The 16,667-nt window shown below is 43.7% G+C and overlaps 1 protein-coding gene across 8 annotated transcripts in view; it reads left to right on the top strand.

Moving 5' to 3' along the window:
* gramd1b (GRAM domain containing 1B) overlaps positions 1–16,667 on the top strand; it is a 246,854-nt gene that overhangs the window by 106,900 nt on the left and 123,287 nt on the right. Inside the window, exon 1 of one of the 8 annotated variants that reach the window (XM_062961376.1) lies at positions 10,599–10,983. The exons of the other annotated variants lie outside the window; for them this stretch is intronic. Within the exon in view, the coding sequence (XP_062817446.1) occupies positions 10,712–10,983 (272 nt within the window). The 5' untranslated portion in view covers positions 10,599–10,711. Of the gene's footprint in view, positions 1–10,598; positions 10,984–16,667 lie in introns of those variants that run through there. 8 annotated transcript variants of the gene reach the window in all.

The raw sequence follows: 16,667 nt of genomic DNA, 5'->3' as shown, positions 1-16,667 counted from the left end.
TAGGCAAGTGGGGTTTTATATATCTGTGGAATGTCCAGGGTTGGAGAAAAAGCTCTTGTCTGTTTGAGGCAAGTGTGAATGTTGCAATTGGCCAACTTGATTAGCATTGAATGGCCTTGCAGCTTCAAAGCCTGGCTGCTTCCTGCCTGGGGGGATCCTTTGTTGGGAGGATCAGGGCCAGCTAACACCTCCCAACAAAGGATCCAGGAAGCAGCCAGTCTTTGAAGCTGCAAAACCATTCAGTACTAATCAAGGTGGCCAATTGCAACATTCATGCTTTCCTCATAGAATCATAAGAGTTGGAAAAGACCTTGTGGGCCATTTACTTCAACCCCCTGCCAAGAAGCAGGAAAATCACATTCAAAGCACCCCCGACAGATGGCCATCCAGCCTTTGCTTAAAAGCTTCCAAAGAAGGAGCCTTCACCATATTCCAAGGCAGAGAGTTCCACTGCTGAATAGCTCTCACAGTGAAAAAGTTATTCCTAATGTTCAGGTGGAATCTACTTTCCTGTAGTTTAAAGCTGTTGATCTGCATCCTAGTCTCCAGAGCAGCGGAAAACAAGCTCCCTATGACTTCCTCAAATAGACAAAAATTCTTTCTCCCACCCTGGACATTTCACAGATATATATAAACCCCACTTGCCGAGTTTCCGACAATCTTCACAACCTCTGAGGATGCCTGCCATAGATGTGGGCGAAAAGTCAGGAGAGAATGCTTCTGGAACATGGCCATACAGCCCGGAAAACTCTCAGCAACCCAGTGTTTTTATCACTTTTGCAAAGGTCTTGTGTCCCTAATTCCACGGAGTGTGGAGCACTGACTGTCTGATCTCACAGTTGGAACTACAGATCTCTTTATGTATATAAATCCAGCCTTTCTTACCGTTACAAGACACTCCCGAAGGAAGAAGAGCCACTTCCAAGCAGAAAGATGCCTTTGCAAATGTATCCTCTCATGACAGCAGCAACTCCATTGCTACAGAATGCTGACTCAGAGACAATTCAGCGTTTTTACACTCCAGGCATTACTGTGAGGGGTCTGTGTTCCTTTTCAGCTTTTCATTACATGTGCCAAGCAACCCTTCTCCCCATACTTCTCTCATTTGGGGGACTTTCTTTTCTATCCCCTGATATTTCAAGTCTTTGTTGCCATTTCTCGTTCTTCTCCATTGTTGTCATGCTGTGGCGCGTGACAGACAAAGATCTCAGGCAGCTTCAGCATCTTGCAAATTATTTCTTTGTGTTTCAGGAATAAGGTGGCTGGCATCTCTCGGTGCATTGTTCACCTTGAAAATGCAATTGGCTTTTTTATTGGGCCAGTAAGATAGGCAGCTTGTGATCATTGAAAGCCCCAGAATCTTTGAGAGATGAGGCTGCCTTCACCAAACAAAGACCGAGCATTGCTTTGTCAGCATTAGATATTTAGAATATTCTCTCAGAAGTTTGTTCCCTATTATAATTGTATATTTATATTACATGTAATACAGTAGAGTCTCACTTATCCAAGCTAAACGGGTCGGCAGAACGTTGGATAAGCAAATATGTTGGATAATAAGGAGGGATTAAGGAAAAGCCTATTAAACATCAAATGACATTATGATTTTACAAATTAAGCACCAAAACATCATGTTATACAACAAATTTGACAGAGAAAGTAGTTCAATATGCAGTAATGCTATGTAGTAATTACTGTATTTACGAATTTAGCTCCAAAATATCACGATGTATTGAAAACATTGACTACAAAAATGTATTGGATAATCCAGAGGCTTGGATAAGTGAGTGTTATGTTAATGTGGGATTTGTGTATTGATAGTGTTTAAATGAAATTTGTGTCTTGTCAGTATTGCATACTGATTGCATCATCCAGAGTGTACTATAATCTGTAAAGAGTTAATTGCTAAGATAAGTGAGACTCTACTGTCTTACTAATAATATTGCAATATACTTGTATAGTACAATATAATAATATATAATGGTTAAAAAAAAGTAAAGGTTTCCCCTGACGTTAAGTCCAGTCATGTCTGACTCTGGGGGTTGGTGCTCATCTCCATTTCTAAGCCAAAGAGCCGGCGTTGTCCATAGACACCTCCAAGGTCATATGGCCGGCATGACTACATGGAGTGCTGTTACCTTCCCGCCGGAGTGGTACCTATTGATCTACTCACATTTGCATGTTTTTGAACTGCTAGGTTGGCAGAAGCCGGAGCTAACAGTGGGCGCTCATGCCGCTCCCAGGGTTTGAACCTGGGACCTTTTGGTCTGCAAATTCAGCAGCTCAGCTCTTTAACACACTGAGCCACCGGGGCTCCATATAATGCTTATATAGTGCTTATATTGTGCTATACTTATAATATATTATATGCGTATATGTGTGGAGCCCTGGTGGTGAAGTGTGTTAAAGCACTGAGCTGCTGAACTTGCAGACTGAAAGGTCCCAGGTTCAAATCCCGGGAGCGGAGTGAGCACCCGTGTTAGCTCCAGCTCCTTTCAACCTAGCAGTTTGAAAACATGCCAATACAGTTATTATTAGTAGTAGTACAGTAGAGTCTCACTTATCCAACATAAACAGACTGGCAGAACCTTGAATAAGCGAATATCTTGGATAATAAGGAGGGATTAACGAAAAGCCTATTAAACATCAAGTTAGGTTATGATTTTACAAATTAAGCACCAAGACATCATGTTAGACAACAAATTTGACAGAAAAAGTAGTTCGATACGCAGTAATGTTATGTTGTAATTACTGTATTTACGAATTTAGCACCAAAATATCACGATGTATTGAAAACATTGACTGGAAAAATGCGTTGGATAATCCAGAACCTTGGATAAGCGAGTCTTGGATAAGTGAGACTCTACTGTATTATTATTATTATTATTATTATTATTATATAAAGAGTAATATTGATTTTTTTAACCTAAGACAATATAAAGTTTGCTTTTAAACAGTACTTGTTGAGAGAGAAAGGGAAATTTGGTTCCAACTCTGTACATTTTATTGAATTTGAAGAAGGACTGAAGAAGGAAGACCATATTTTGTATGAAGGATATGACATTGGGCTTGTTCCCCATGTGAACCGCCTCGAGTCCCCCTGGGGAAAATGGGAGCGGGATATAAAAATAAAGTACAGTAGAGTCTCACTTATCCAAGCCTCGCTTATCCAAGCCTCTGGATAATCCAAGCCATTTTTGTAGTCAATGTTTTCAATATATCATGATATTTTGGTGCTAAATTCATAAATACAGTAATTACAACATACAGTAGAGTCTCGCTTATCCAACATAAACAGACCGGCAGAACCTTGAATAAGCGAATATCTTGGATAATAAGGAAGGGATTAAGGAAAAGCCTATTAAACATCAAATTAGGTTATGATTTTACAAATTAAGCACCAAAACATCATGGTATACAACAAATTTGACAGAGAAAGTAGTTCAATACACAGTAATGCTATGTAGTAATTACTGTATTTACGAATTTAGCACCAAAATATCACGATATATTGAAAACATTGGCTGGAAAAATGCATTGGATAATCCAGAACCTTGGATAAGCGAGTCTTGGATAAGTGAGACTCTACTATATTATTATTATTATTATTATTATTATTATTATTATTATTATTGGCACAACGACGTTGTATGACACAGCAAACAAGATAGACATTATTATTATTATTATTATTATTATTATTATTATTATTATTATAGATTATTATTATTATTATTATATAAAGAGTTATTGTATTGGATTTTTTTTTACCTAAGACAATATAAAGTTTGCTTTTAAACAGTACTTGTTGAGAGAGAAAGAGAAAGAGAAAGTGAGAAAGGGAAATTTGGTTCCAACTCTGTACATTTTATTGAATTTGGCACTGAAGAAGGAAGACCATATTTTGTATGTGGGATGTGACATTGGGCTTGTTCCCTGAGTCCCCCAGGGGAAGATGGGAGTGGGATATAAAAATAAAGTTTTACTATTACAGTAGAGTCTCACTAATCCAAGCTAAACGGGCCGGCAGAAGCTTGGATAAGCGAATATCTTGGATTATAAGGACTGATCAAGGAAAAGCCTATTAAACATCAAATTAGGTTATGATTTTACAAATTAAGCACCAAAACTTCATGTTATACAACAAATTTGACAGAAAAAGTAGTTCAATATGCAGTAATGTTATGTTGTAATTACTGTATTTACAAATTTAGCACCAAAATATCATGATATATTGGAAACATTGACTACAAAAATGGCTTGGATTATCCAGAGGCTTGGATAAGCGAGGCTTGGATTAGTGAGACTCTACTGTATTATTATTTAAAAAAATAGTATGAATGAGCCATTCCTTCGGGCAGTGACACCTTTGCTGCCCCACGGTCTAGGGACACCGTTCGCTTTCGGCTTCTGCCCTTCCAGTTAGTTGAACTCATCCGTTTCTGGAGCTGACAGTTCAGAGAAATCACATTGATTTGCTGTAGTAAAGTAGGCCAGGAAGGAGAGCTGCAGTCCGGGTGAACGGGGAGAGAGAAGCCATCCCTGCTGGGCAGGGAACCTCGAATGATGAATGGGGCTGCATGAAGTCATCCTTGCTCCTCCAATCCCAGGCCCTGATCGGCTCCGGAAAGGCAGGGCCTCCGCTGCAGATACGGATGCCTCTCCACACTGGGAGCTAGTACACACTGTCATTTACCTTAGGTGATGACTTGATGTTTTCAATGCCAGGGCAGGCTGGCTGAGGCAGACTCCTCAGGGAAGGACCCGTCTTTGTCCAAGTGGGCTTTTTGGGGGGGTGGAGGTGAGGTGAGTTGTCTTCCTTTGTTTCCCGGAAAGTATGGATGATTTAAAAAGAGAGCCTCACCTCCTCCCTTTGCTTCCTTGCTGCACTGGATCTCTTTGCATCCCCCTTCCAAGCTCCTTAGCTTCTTTCCATCTTGCTCTCCCATCCTCACCTTGCTCTTTGCCTCTGGTCACATATTTTCCCTCTGATGTGTCTTCTTCCTATGCTTTCCAACATCGGACATCCATACGGGCAGAATACCTTCCTTTTCCTATGAAAGGGAGACTGGTCATCTGTCCTGAAAGAGCAAGGGTTGGGAGGGAAATGAAGGTGGCTTCCTTCTTAATTTGCTCATCACTGGGAAAAAAGTTTACAGTTGAAACAGCCTTTATGACTCCTGCTCCACATCTTATCTCAGGAGCCTCGGTGCCCCTTGGTGTTCTCCTTGTCCTTCTTGCAAGATTTGGGGAAGAGCCACCTTCTCGCCACCTTCCCTTCCCCGGCTCTCCATCCGGCTGTAGAACTGTACGTCTCCACCTCTATCGCCACCTCATGTCTTATCTTCCCTTCTTTCCCTCCCCTCCTTTCCTTCTCAATGGCTTTATTGACCTGAAGGCCAAGCAGAAAACATGGAGGCGTCTGATATGGCGACAGCAAAGGTAGGATGGAAATGCTGCCGGCCTCCTTGTGCGTAAGTGGCTTTGCTTGGCAAGTTCTTCCTTTTTCTTGAGTTTCCGTTTCCTTTTCTGGAAACTAGAGAGTTAGATGTCTTGGTGAGATGTCTCAAGAAGCAGGGAGCTTTGGGGCCCATGGCAGAAGGAAGGGTGTCCTGTCCCTTCATTTGTCCCATCCTCTTCTTCCATGGTCTCCTTTTTCTCCTTGTACAACTTGGATACTTGCAAGTACTTCAGATAGCATGGACCTGCCCCCTGTATTTTTTGCAGATAATGTGATTGTATATCAGGAAGGTAACGGCGTTCCATGCAGTCATGCCTTAGGGAAGGATAACTCAGAAGTGGTCTTGTTAGTTCATTGCTGTCAAATATAGCCTATAGCACAGGCATGGGCAAACTTTGGCCCTCCAGGTGTTTTGGACTCCAACTGCTGAACTTGCAGACCAAAAGGTCCCAGGTTCAAATCCCGGGAGCGGCTTGAGTGCCCACTGTTAGCTCCAGCTTCTGCCAACCTAGCAGTTCGAAAACATGCAAATGTGAATAGATCAATAGGTACCGCTCCGGCGGGAAGGTAACGGCGCTCCATGCAGTCATGCTGGCCACGTGACCTTGGAGGTGTCTATGGACAACGCTGGCTCTTCGGCTTAGAAATGGAGATGAGCACCAACCCCCAGAGTCAGACATGACTGGATTTAATGTCAGGGGAAACCTTTACCTTTTACTATATCAGGACTGGGCACAAGTATTCCCTTGTAGAGTTGTTAGCCTGGAACTCCGTTACCTCTAGACACTAGCAATGATTTCAAGTCGTTTCTGACCTAGGGCGGCCCTATTACAGGGCTTTCTTGCCAACGGTTGGCTATAGAGCTACTCTGGAGGACTTGAGAGACCATATTAATCTAATCCACAGAAGTGAGACACATACATTTGGAGAGCTTTCTTTTGTGCCTCAGGAGCGAGTTGAGAAACTGCAAGTTGCTTCTGGTGTGAGAGAATTGACCATCACCAAGGACGTTGCCCAGGGGATGCCTGCATGTTTGATGTTTTACCATCCTTGTTGGAGGCGTTTCTCATTGCCCCACATGGAGCTGGAGCTGACAGAGGGAACTCACCCACTCTCCCCAGATTTGATGACCTGTCAGTCAGCAGTGCTGCTGGCACAAGGGTTTAACCCAGGTGTCCCCAAACCTTTTAAACAGTTCACAATCCCTCAGACCATTGGAGGGCGAGATTATAGTTGGCCACCAAGCAATAATAATAAGAAGAAGAAGAAGAAGAAGAAGAAAAAATCCAGCATATCTATCTTGTTTGCTGTGTCATACAATAATAATAATAATAATAAGAAGAAGAAGAAGAAGAAGAAGGAGGAGGAGGAGGAAGAGACCCCTTGGGCCATTTAGTCCAACCCCCTTCTGCCTTTGTGCACCAAAAACACAAGAAAAGCACCCCAGAGAGATGGCCACCCAAACTCAATAATAATAATAATAATAATAATAATAATAATAATAATAATAATAATAATAATAATAATAAGGGTTGGAAGAGACCCCTTGGGCCATTTAGTCTAACCCTTTGAATGCGATTTCCTGCTTCTTGCAGGGGGTTGGACTGGATGGCCCTTGAGGTCTCTTCCAACTCTACTATTCTATGATTCTATGATTCTATGAACCCCCTTCTGCCTTTGTGCACCAAAAGCACAAGCAAAGCACCCCTGACAGATGGCCACCCAGCTTCAATGTTAATTATTATTATTAATTATTATTATTATTATTGGGCCATGTAGTCCAACCCCCTAATAAGTCCAATTGTTATTATTGGGCCATTTAGTCCAACCCCCTTCTGCCTTTGTGCACCAAAAGCACAAGCAAAGCACCCCTTGAGAGATGGCCAACCAGCCTCAATGTTAATAATAATAATGATAATAAAGAGGGTTGGAAGAGACCCCCTGGATCATTTAGTCCAACCCCCTTCTGCCTCTGTGCCATGGGGGATGGATAAATGGCTTCAATGGGCCGCATGTGGCCCGCGGGCCGTAGTTTGGGGACCCCTGGTTTAACCCATTGCGCCACTGGAGAGCTGACTCCATATCATGCATTCAGTTTTCATAGGTTGTCCTATTCTCATCCCAAAGGTTGATGGAATGGGAGAGAGGATGAGAAGATGTTTTTTGTTCACTAATGTAGAATTTGTATGTCTGAACTCTCAACTCAACCCTCTTAGTCAATACTTTGCACCAGTTCTCTAGTGTTTGACACAAACACCCTGAAGACCATCACAAAGTACTGGGCCATAATGAATATTTGGTCGTATCCCATTGTAAGTCTTTGATTCAGAAGTACTTTGCTGCCAATGCCAATGGTTCCTTCCGGCCACGTCTTTTTGGGACTCCTGTATCTGCTTGACCTCCATAGTGGATTCAACATCTCTCTCCTTCCCCGCCTTAAATTTCTCAACATTTCTGCAGAGCCGCTTTGTCCCAGATTTCCCCAGGCATGCAAATCTCCTGATCCATTTCTGTACATCATTGCAGCTCCCCTCCCTCTCTCCTTGAGAAAACGCATGCCAAAGAGGTCAAATCCCATGGAAACATAGAGGGCAGAAAAGATATGTGGGTTTAGGCTGGAAGAAAGTTTGAAAGGATATTGTTTGTGGTTTACTGGTATGCAGCCTGAGAGAATGCCCATTAGAGCCTGTTCACACATTTATAGCAGAAAGAATAATTTCTCAATCACCAAATAATAGTGATGCAAGGCCTGGGATCAATACATGTTGTTTCTCAAAGCACACAAAAAGGTCCCTTCTCCCATGAGTTTGTGAATGAAATATGCAATCCTATTGGAGTTGATGCTATTTAGCCGTGTTTCTGCAAATCTATGCTGCAGTGCAATCTGTTGCTGTTTCCATACGGGATCTGGATTTTGTTTCTGTGGTTTCTGATTTGTGGTGACCCTATCATGGGTTTTTCTGAGGCTGAGAGTGTGTGACTCCCCAAGGTCACCCGATTGGTTTTTGAGATTTATTTATGTATTTATTTACTGTATTTATATTCCGCCCTTCTCACCCTGAAGAGGACTCAGGGCGGATGACAATGCACATCTACATGGCAAACATTCAATGCCATTATTAGACATATAACATACATACAGACAATAGAGGCAATTTAACATTTTCCAGCTTCCGGCTTCATGAGAATATGCTTGATTCCAGCCATAGGGGGAGCAGCTGCCTCACCATCCACTGTGACACCAAGTCCTTTTGATGGTAGTACTTCCTCATTATGCTTTGCATGTCAGGAGTTTTAGGATGTCATAAATTAAGTTAAATTAGCCTCACCGCATTAAGTGCTACCTAGAATTCTCTACTCATAGCTGCAACTGTTTTCAAGCTGCTTAGGTGGACAGCAAGCTAGGGTATTAACAGTCAGGAGCTTAATCTTGACACAGGCTTCGAACCAATGACCTTTCGGTCAGTAGTGATTTATTGCTGCTGGCTGCAAACCAACTGTGCCACTATCCACTATTTATTGCTGCTGGTGGCTACTAACCAGCTGTACTATTATCCATGCTATGCCATGCTGACTCTAATTCAAGCTTGCTACTCTTCAGACTATGGTATCCAATTGACGTTGACCCATACTTAAGATTTTCAAGTGCTACAAGAAGTCTTGCTTTGTTTTTTTTGCTCCAACAAAATAACATACTCCCCTCTGAAAATAAACATTTGTTTCTAATAGAAATAGACAGTTGCTCAAGCTGAAAATTGAAGTCAAAGTTTCCTAAAGTTGAATATTTGCCATTTAGTATGTATTTTAACCGCCCTGAGTCTCTCTGGGGAGAGAGGGCGGTCTAGAAATAATGATAGTTGTTGGAGTGGTCAAGAATTTCTGTGTTCTCAAATAATATACTGTGTCCAGGCTGGTTCATCAAGTGCTTTGCTATGGCTGATTTCTCTGGTTGAATTAGTCTGCAGTGCCTTTCATGTTCTTTAATAGGCTTTTCCTTAATGCCTCCTTATTATCCAACATATTTGCTTATCCAACATTCTGCCGGCCCATTTGTGTTGGATAAGTGAGACTCTACTGTACTTCCTTTCTGCAGCATCTCATTGAATTGTTGGGCCATTTTTCCATTTTCCCATACAGCTTGAGGTCATCTATGTACATCAGATGTGAAATAATAATAATAATAATAATACTACAGTAGAGTCTCGCTTATCCAACATAAATGGGCCGGCAGAACGTTGGATAAGTGAATATCTTGGATAATAAGGAGGGATTAAGGAAAAGCCTATTAAACATCAAATTAGGCTATGATTTTACAAATTAAGCACCAAAACATCATGTTATACAACAAATTTGACAGAAAAAGTAGTTTAATATGCAGCAATGTTATGTTGTAATTACTGTATTTACGAATTTAGCAGCAAAATATCACGATATATTGAAAACATTGACTACAAAAATGCGTTGGATAATCCAGAGGCTTGGATTAACTCTCTCCCCGGGGCCGTGGTGGAGGCTCCTTCCTTGGAGGCTTTTAAGCAGAGGCTGGATGGCCATCTGTTGGGGGTGCTTTGAATGCGATTTCCTGCTTCTTAGCAGGGGGTTGGACTAGATGGCCCATGTGGTCTCTTCCAACTCTACTATTCTATGATTCTATGATTCTATGATTCTAGATTGGATAAGTGAGACTCTACTGTACTGTTGAATGTTTTTATGTTGAATGTTTTTATATTGTGGAATGATATTTTAAATTGTAAGTCGCTCGGAGCACTCTGGTGGAGAGCGACTAATTAAGAAAGAAAGTGAAGCGAAGTGTGCTGTGCCATCCTGGGCCCTTGTAGCTCAAGGTCTTGGGCTGGGTTGGGGACTCCCATAGTCCATGACATTGAACCAATGAAGGCGGTGCGAATGGGGCGGAGTGGGATCTTTCTTCCAATGTGGATCCCTTGTTTCTTAAAAAACCCCGACTGGAGTCTATTTTGGAGGGAGGGGTGTCCCTTTGCCCTCTCTGTCTCTCTCTCTCTCTCTCAATCTCTCTCTCTCCTTCTCTGCCGACAGCTGGGCGCCTTTAAAGGGCGTGCGCCATCAGTGCTGCTGCTGCTGCTGCCCGGCGGGGCGAGTGGGCAAGGCTAGGCATCGGTTGCAGGGCGGAGGAAGAGGAGGAGGAGGAGGAGGAGGAGGAGGAGGAGGAGGAGGAGGGGGATTAGCAGAGACAGCAGCGGGGAAGGGAAGGGAAGAGAGCGCTCCAGAGATGGCATGATCTCCGCCTCGCTGCCGGAGCCCCGGAGCTGCAGGGGCGGCGGCGGGGGCAGCGCTTGCTGGGCCGGAGCCGAGCTCCCGCCTTCCTCCTCCTCCTCCTCCTCCTCTTCCTCCTCTCCGGGCCGGCTTCAGGCATCCTTCCACGGCGGGACGGTGCCGGGCCTCCTCCACTATGTCTTGGGAGCCGCTCCGGCGCCGACAGCGGGCAGCCAAGGCCACGGGCACCGGCTTCTCGTGACTGTCCTCATGAAAGGCTTCAAGCTCGCCTGGTAAGGCTGCGGAGGGGCTGGGAGGGGGCTCCAGACCCACCCAGGCACCCCGGCGCCACCCCCGTCCTCGCCCTGGGCCCGCGGCTTTCACCGCAGTGAGCCCAGCCTGGAAGCGCATTGGGAGGGGGACTGGGCAGGCAAGTGGAGGCATCGCTCTCTCTCTTCTTCTCCCCCCACCCCCCCCATTCTGGTGCTCTTCCTAAGGGCAAGGCCTCTCACCAGCAGGGAGAGGATGCAGGGATGGAGAGAGAGAAAGAGAGAGAAATGATGCAGGGATGGATGGATGGAGAGAGAGAGAGAGAGAGAGCAGGAATAGGGATTTAATGCACCATCCTAGGAGCTCAGACTCCTAGAAACCCAGAGTTGCAAGAGACCCCACTTGCCATGTGACTTTGACCTATTGGAACTGATACGACCTCCCATCAAGACTATGGTTTTGTAGAACCTGACATTCAAGAAAGGGGGAGAGATGTGATAGGGATATTGTCCCATGTAGAACTTGGATTTGGAAGAGACCCCAAAGGCTGTCCACTCATTCCATTGAAACATAGGATCTAAGAGTTGCAGGAGACCCCAAAGTCCATCCACTCATTCCATTGAAACATAGGATCTAAGAGTTGCAGGAGACCCCAAAGTCCATCCACTCATTCCATTGAAACATAGGATCTAAGAATTGCAGGAGACCCCAAAGGCCGTCCACTCATCATATGACGTTGACTTATTGGAACTGATACCATCTCTCATTAAGACTACAGTTTTGTAGATCCCGACATTCAAGAAAGGGAGGGAGACGTGATAGGGATTTCTTCCCACGTAGAACTTGGATTTGGAAGAGACTCCAAAGGCTGTCCACTCATTCCATTGAAACATAGGATCTAAGAGTTGCAGAAGACTCCAAAGGCCATCCAGTCATTCCATTGAAACATAGGATCTAAGAGTTGCAGAAGACCCCAAAGGCCATCCAGTCATTCCATTGAAACATAGGATCTAAGAGTTGCAGGTGACCCCAAAGTCTGTCCACTCATTCCATTGAAACATAGGATCTAAGAGTTGCAGAAGGCTCCAAAGGCCATCCAGTCATTCCATTGAAACATAGGATCTAAGAGTTGCAGAAGACCCCAAAGGCTGTCCACTCATTCCATTGAAACATAGGATCTAAGAGTTGCAGGTGACCCCAAAGTCTGTCCACTCATTCCATTGAAACATAGGATCTAAGAGTTGCAGGTGACCCCAAAGTCTGTCCACTCATTCCATTGAAACATAGGATCTAAGAGTTGCAGGTGACCCCAAAGTCTGTCCACTCATTCCATTGAAACATAGGATCTAAGAGTTGCAGAAGACTCCAAAGGCCATCCAGTCATTCCATTGAAACATAGGATCTAAGAGTTGCAGAAGACCCCAAAGGCTGTCCACTCATTCCATTGAAACATAGGATCTAAGAGTTGCAGGTGACCCCAAAGTCTGTCCACTCATTCCATTGAAACATAGGATCTAAGAGTTGCAGAAGACTCCAAAGGCCATCCAGTCATTCCATTGAAACATAGGATCTAAGAGTTGCAGAAGACCCCAAAGGCTGTCCACTCATTCCATTGAAACATAGGATCTAAGAGTTGCAGAAGACCCCAAAGGCTGTCCACTCATTCCATTGAAACATAGGATCTAAGAGTTGCAGAAGACCCCAAAGGCTGTCCACTCATTCCATTGAAACATAGGATCTAAGAGTTGCAGAAGACTCCAAAGGCCATCCAGTCATTCCATTGAAACATAGGATCTAAGAGTTGCAGAAGACCCCAAAGGCCATCCAGTCATTCCATTGAAACATAGGATCTAAGAGTTGCAGGTGACCCCAAAGTCTGTCCACTCATTCCATTGAAACATAGGATCTAAGAGTTGCAGAAGGCTCCAAAGGCCATCCAGTCATTCCATTGAAACATAGGATCTAAGAGTTGCAGAAGACCCCAAAGGCTGTCCACTCATTCCATTGAAACATAGGATCTAAGAGTTGCAGGAGACCCCAAAGGCCGTCCACTCATTCCATTGGAACATAGGATCTAAGAGTTGCAGAAGACCCCAAAGGCCATCCACTCATTCCATTGAAACATAGGATCTAAGAGTTGCAGGTGATCCCAAAGGCTGTCCCCTCATTCCATTGAAACATAGGATCTAAGAGTTGCAGAAGACCCCAAAGGCCATCCACTCATTCCATTGAAACATAGGATCTAAGAGTTGCAGGTGATCCCAAAGGCTGTCCCCTCATTCCATTGAAACATAGGATCTAAGAGTTGCAGGAGACCCCAAAGGCCGTCCACTCATTCCATTGGAACATAGGATCTAAGAGTTGCAGAAGACCCCAAAGGCCATCCACTCATTCCATTGAAACATAGGATCTAAGAGTTGCAGGTGATCCCAAAGGCTGTCCCCTCATTCCATTGAAACATAGGATCTAAGAGTTGCAGAAGACCCCAAAGGCCATCCACTCATTCCATTGAAACATAGGATCTAAGAGTTGCAGGTGATCCCAAAGGCTGTCCCCTCATTCCATTGAAACATAGGATCTAAGAGTTGCAGGTGACCCCAAAGGCTGTCCACTCATTCCATTGAAACAGCTAAGCATCATGTGACTTTGACTTATTGGAACTAATGCTATCTCTCATCACCTTCATGAAGACTACATTTTATAGACTCATATGATCAAGAGAGAAAGATTATTGATAGAGATTCCATGTACCAGCCACTTAGAATCATGAAATCTTAGAGCTGGAAGAGACCCTAAAGGTCAGAATGTGACTAAGTTATCAGAATTGATGCTATCTCTCGTCATCCTAAGACTACATTCCATTCAATCACAGAATCTTAAAGTTGGAAGAGAGCCCAAAGGCTATCCAGTCATGATGTGACTTTGACTTATGAGAAGTGATATAATCCCTCATCATTTTAAGACTATATTTATAGAATCACAGAATCAAAAGAGAGTGGGAGAGATAAGTGATAAAGATTTTCTGCACTGGATACTTAGAATCAAAATAGAGTTGAAAGAGACCCCAAAGGCCCTCCAGTTTTGACTTATTAGAACTGATTCTATCACTCATTAGCTTCATTAAGACTACATTTCATAGAGTGGGATGAGACCCCAAAGGCCATCCAGACCAACCCCCTTTTTCCAACCAGGAACATACAATCCAAACCCTCCCAAGAGAAGGCAATTCAGCCTCTGTTTGAAAATATCTAGAGAAGATTTTTTTTTTCGTGTCAGGAGCAACCGGAGTTGTTTCTGGAGTGAGAGAATTGGCCATCTGCAAGGACGTTGCCCAGGGGACAACGTTTTGATGTTTTTACCATCCTTGTGGGAGGCTTCTCTCATGTCCCCGCATGGAGCTGGAGCTGATAGAGGGAGCTCATCCGTACTCTCCCCGGGTGGGATTCAAACCTGGCAGCCTTCAGGTCAGCAACCCAACCTTCAAGTCACAAGGCTTTTATCCCCTAGGCCAGGGGTCCCCAAACTAAGGCCCGGGGGCCAGATGCGGCCCATCGAAGTTATCTATCCGGCCCCCACGGCACAAGGGCAGAAGCGGGTTGGGCTAAATGACCCAAGGGGTCTCTTCTTCTCTTACAACCATTATTATTATTATTATTATTATTATTATTATTATTATTATTATTATTAGCATTGAGGCTGGGTGGCCATCTGTCAAGACTGCGTTGCTTGTGCTTTTGCTGCACAAAGACAGAAGGGGAATGGACTCAGTGGCCCAAGGGGTCTCTTCCAAACCTCTTTATTATTATTGTTGTTGTTATTATTATTATTATTATTATTATTATTATTATTATTAACATTGAGGCTGGGTGGCCATCTGTCAGGGGTGCTTTGCTTGTGTTTTTGCTGCACAAAGGCAGAAGGGGGATGGACTCAATGGCCCAAGGGGTCTCTTCCAACACTTATTATTATTATTATTATTATTATTATTATTATTATTATTATCATCATCATTGAGGCTGGGTGGCCATCTGTCAGGGGTGCTTTGCTTGTGCTTTTGCTGCACAAAGGCAGAAGGGGAATGGACTCAATGGCCCAAGGGGTCTCTTCCAACACTTATTATTATTATTATTATTATTATTATTATTATTATTATTATTATTATTAACATTGAGGCTGGGTGGCCATCTGTCAGGGGTGCTTTGCTTGTGCTTTTGCTGCACAAAGACAGAAGGGGGATGGACTCAGTGGCCCAAAGAGTCTCTTTCAACTCTTTTATTATTGTTGTTATTATTAATTATTATTATTGCTCGGTGGCCAACTATAGCCCGGCCCTCCAACGGTCCGAAGGATCGTGAACTGTCACCCTGTTTAAAAAGTTTGGGGACCCCTGCCCTAGGCCATCGGAGGCTCCAGCTAGAGAAGAGAATCTGACTGATACCAAGGTCATTTATTTCATTGTCCATCGGCTCTCATTGTCAGGATGTTCTTCCTAATGTTGAGGCCACCTGTTCTTCTATCCTTGCAAAGCTCTCAAGCCATGACATTTGGAGACATCTATGACAGCTTGGTGGTGGTGTGCCATCAGGTCAGCTTCAACTTGGGGTCAAAGACAACCATGTGGACACCTCTGCATCAAGGATGGATGGTGTAGCAGCACACTTGCCTGCTTCTCTTTCTCTTTCTCTCTCTCCCCTGCTCTTCTCCCTCATTGTTCAACCACTTTCCTGGGTCACCAAGGAGTGGGTCTGGATGTGATGCTGGGGTGCCATCCATTCTTGTGCTGGAGGCAGGAGAACCCAGTAGATCAGGGGTCCCCAAACTTTTTAAACAGGGGGCCAGTTCACGGTCCCTCAGACTGTTGGAGGGCCGGACTAGAGTTTTTTTTAAAAAAAACGATGAACAAATTCCTATGCACTCTGCACATGCCTCATTTTGAAGTAAAAACAAACAAACAAAACGGAAACAAATACAGCCTTGATGATGATGATGATGATAATAATAATAATAATAACAACAACAAGAAAGAGGGTTGGAAGAGAGCCCTTGGGCCACTGAGTCCAGCGCCCTTCTGCCTTTGTGCACCCAAAGCACAAGCAAAGCAACGCTGACAGATGGCCTCCCAGCCTCAATGTTAATAATAATAATAATAATAATAATAATAATAATAATAATAATAATAATAATGAGGGTTGGAAGAGACCCCTTGGGCCATTGAGTCCAACTCCTTCTGCCTTTGTGCACCAAAAGCACAAACAAAGCATCCCTGACAGATGGCCACCCAGCCTCAATATTAATAATAATAATAATAATAATAATAATAATAATAATAATAATAATAATAATAATGGTTGTAAGAGAAGAAGAGACCCCTTGGGCCATTTGGCCCAACCCCCTTCTGCCCTTGTGCTGTGGGGGCCGGATAAATGGCTTCGATGGGCCGCATCCGGCCCCCGGGCCTTCGTTTGGGGACCCCTGCAGTAGATAGTAGTAGTAGCCTAAAAACCTGGCTCTTCCAAAAGGCCTTCGACGATTAATTACTAGGTTGAACTATCTGCCCATCCAACTACAGGATTTTCTGCCACTACTACTTTGCACTTTATGGACTACTTTGACTGAGAAATTACCTCTCCCATTTTGATATATCCTACACTTTGGCCCAGATCCTTGTTTTAGTCTCTTGTTTTTAACATTTTATGCTGCATGTTGA

Source organism: Anolis carolinensis, unplaced genomic scaffold (assembly GCF_035594765.1).
Source record: "Anolis carolinensis isolate JA03-04 unplaced genomic scaffold, rAnoCar3.1.pri scaffold_8, whole genome shotgun sequence".
In the NCBI taxonomy this organism is placed as follows: Eukaryota; Metazoa; Chordata; class Lepidosauria; order Squamata; family Dactyloidae; genus Anolis; species Anolis carolinensis.
This window is presented reverse-complemented; position numbering and strand designations above follow the sequence as displayed.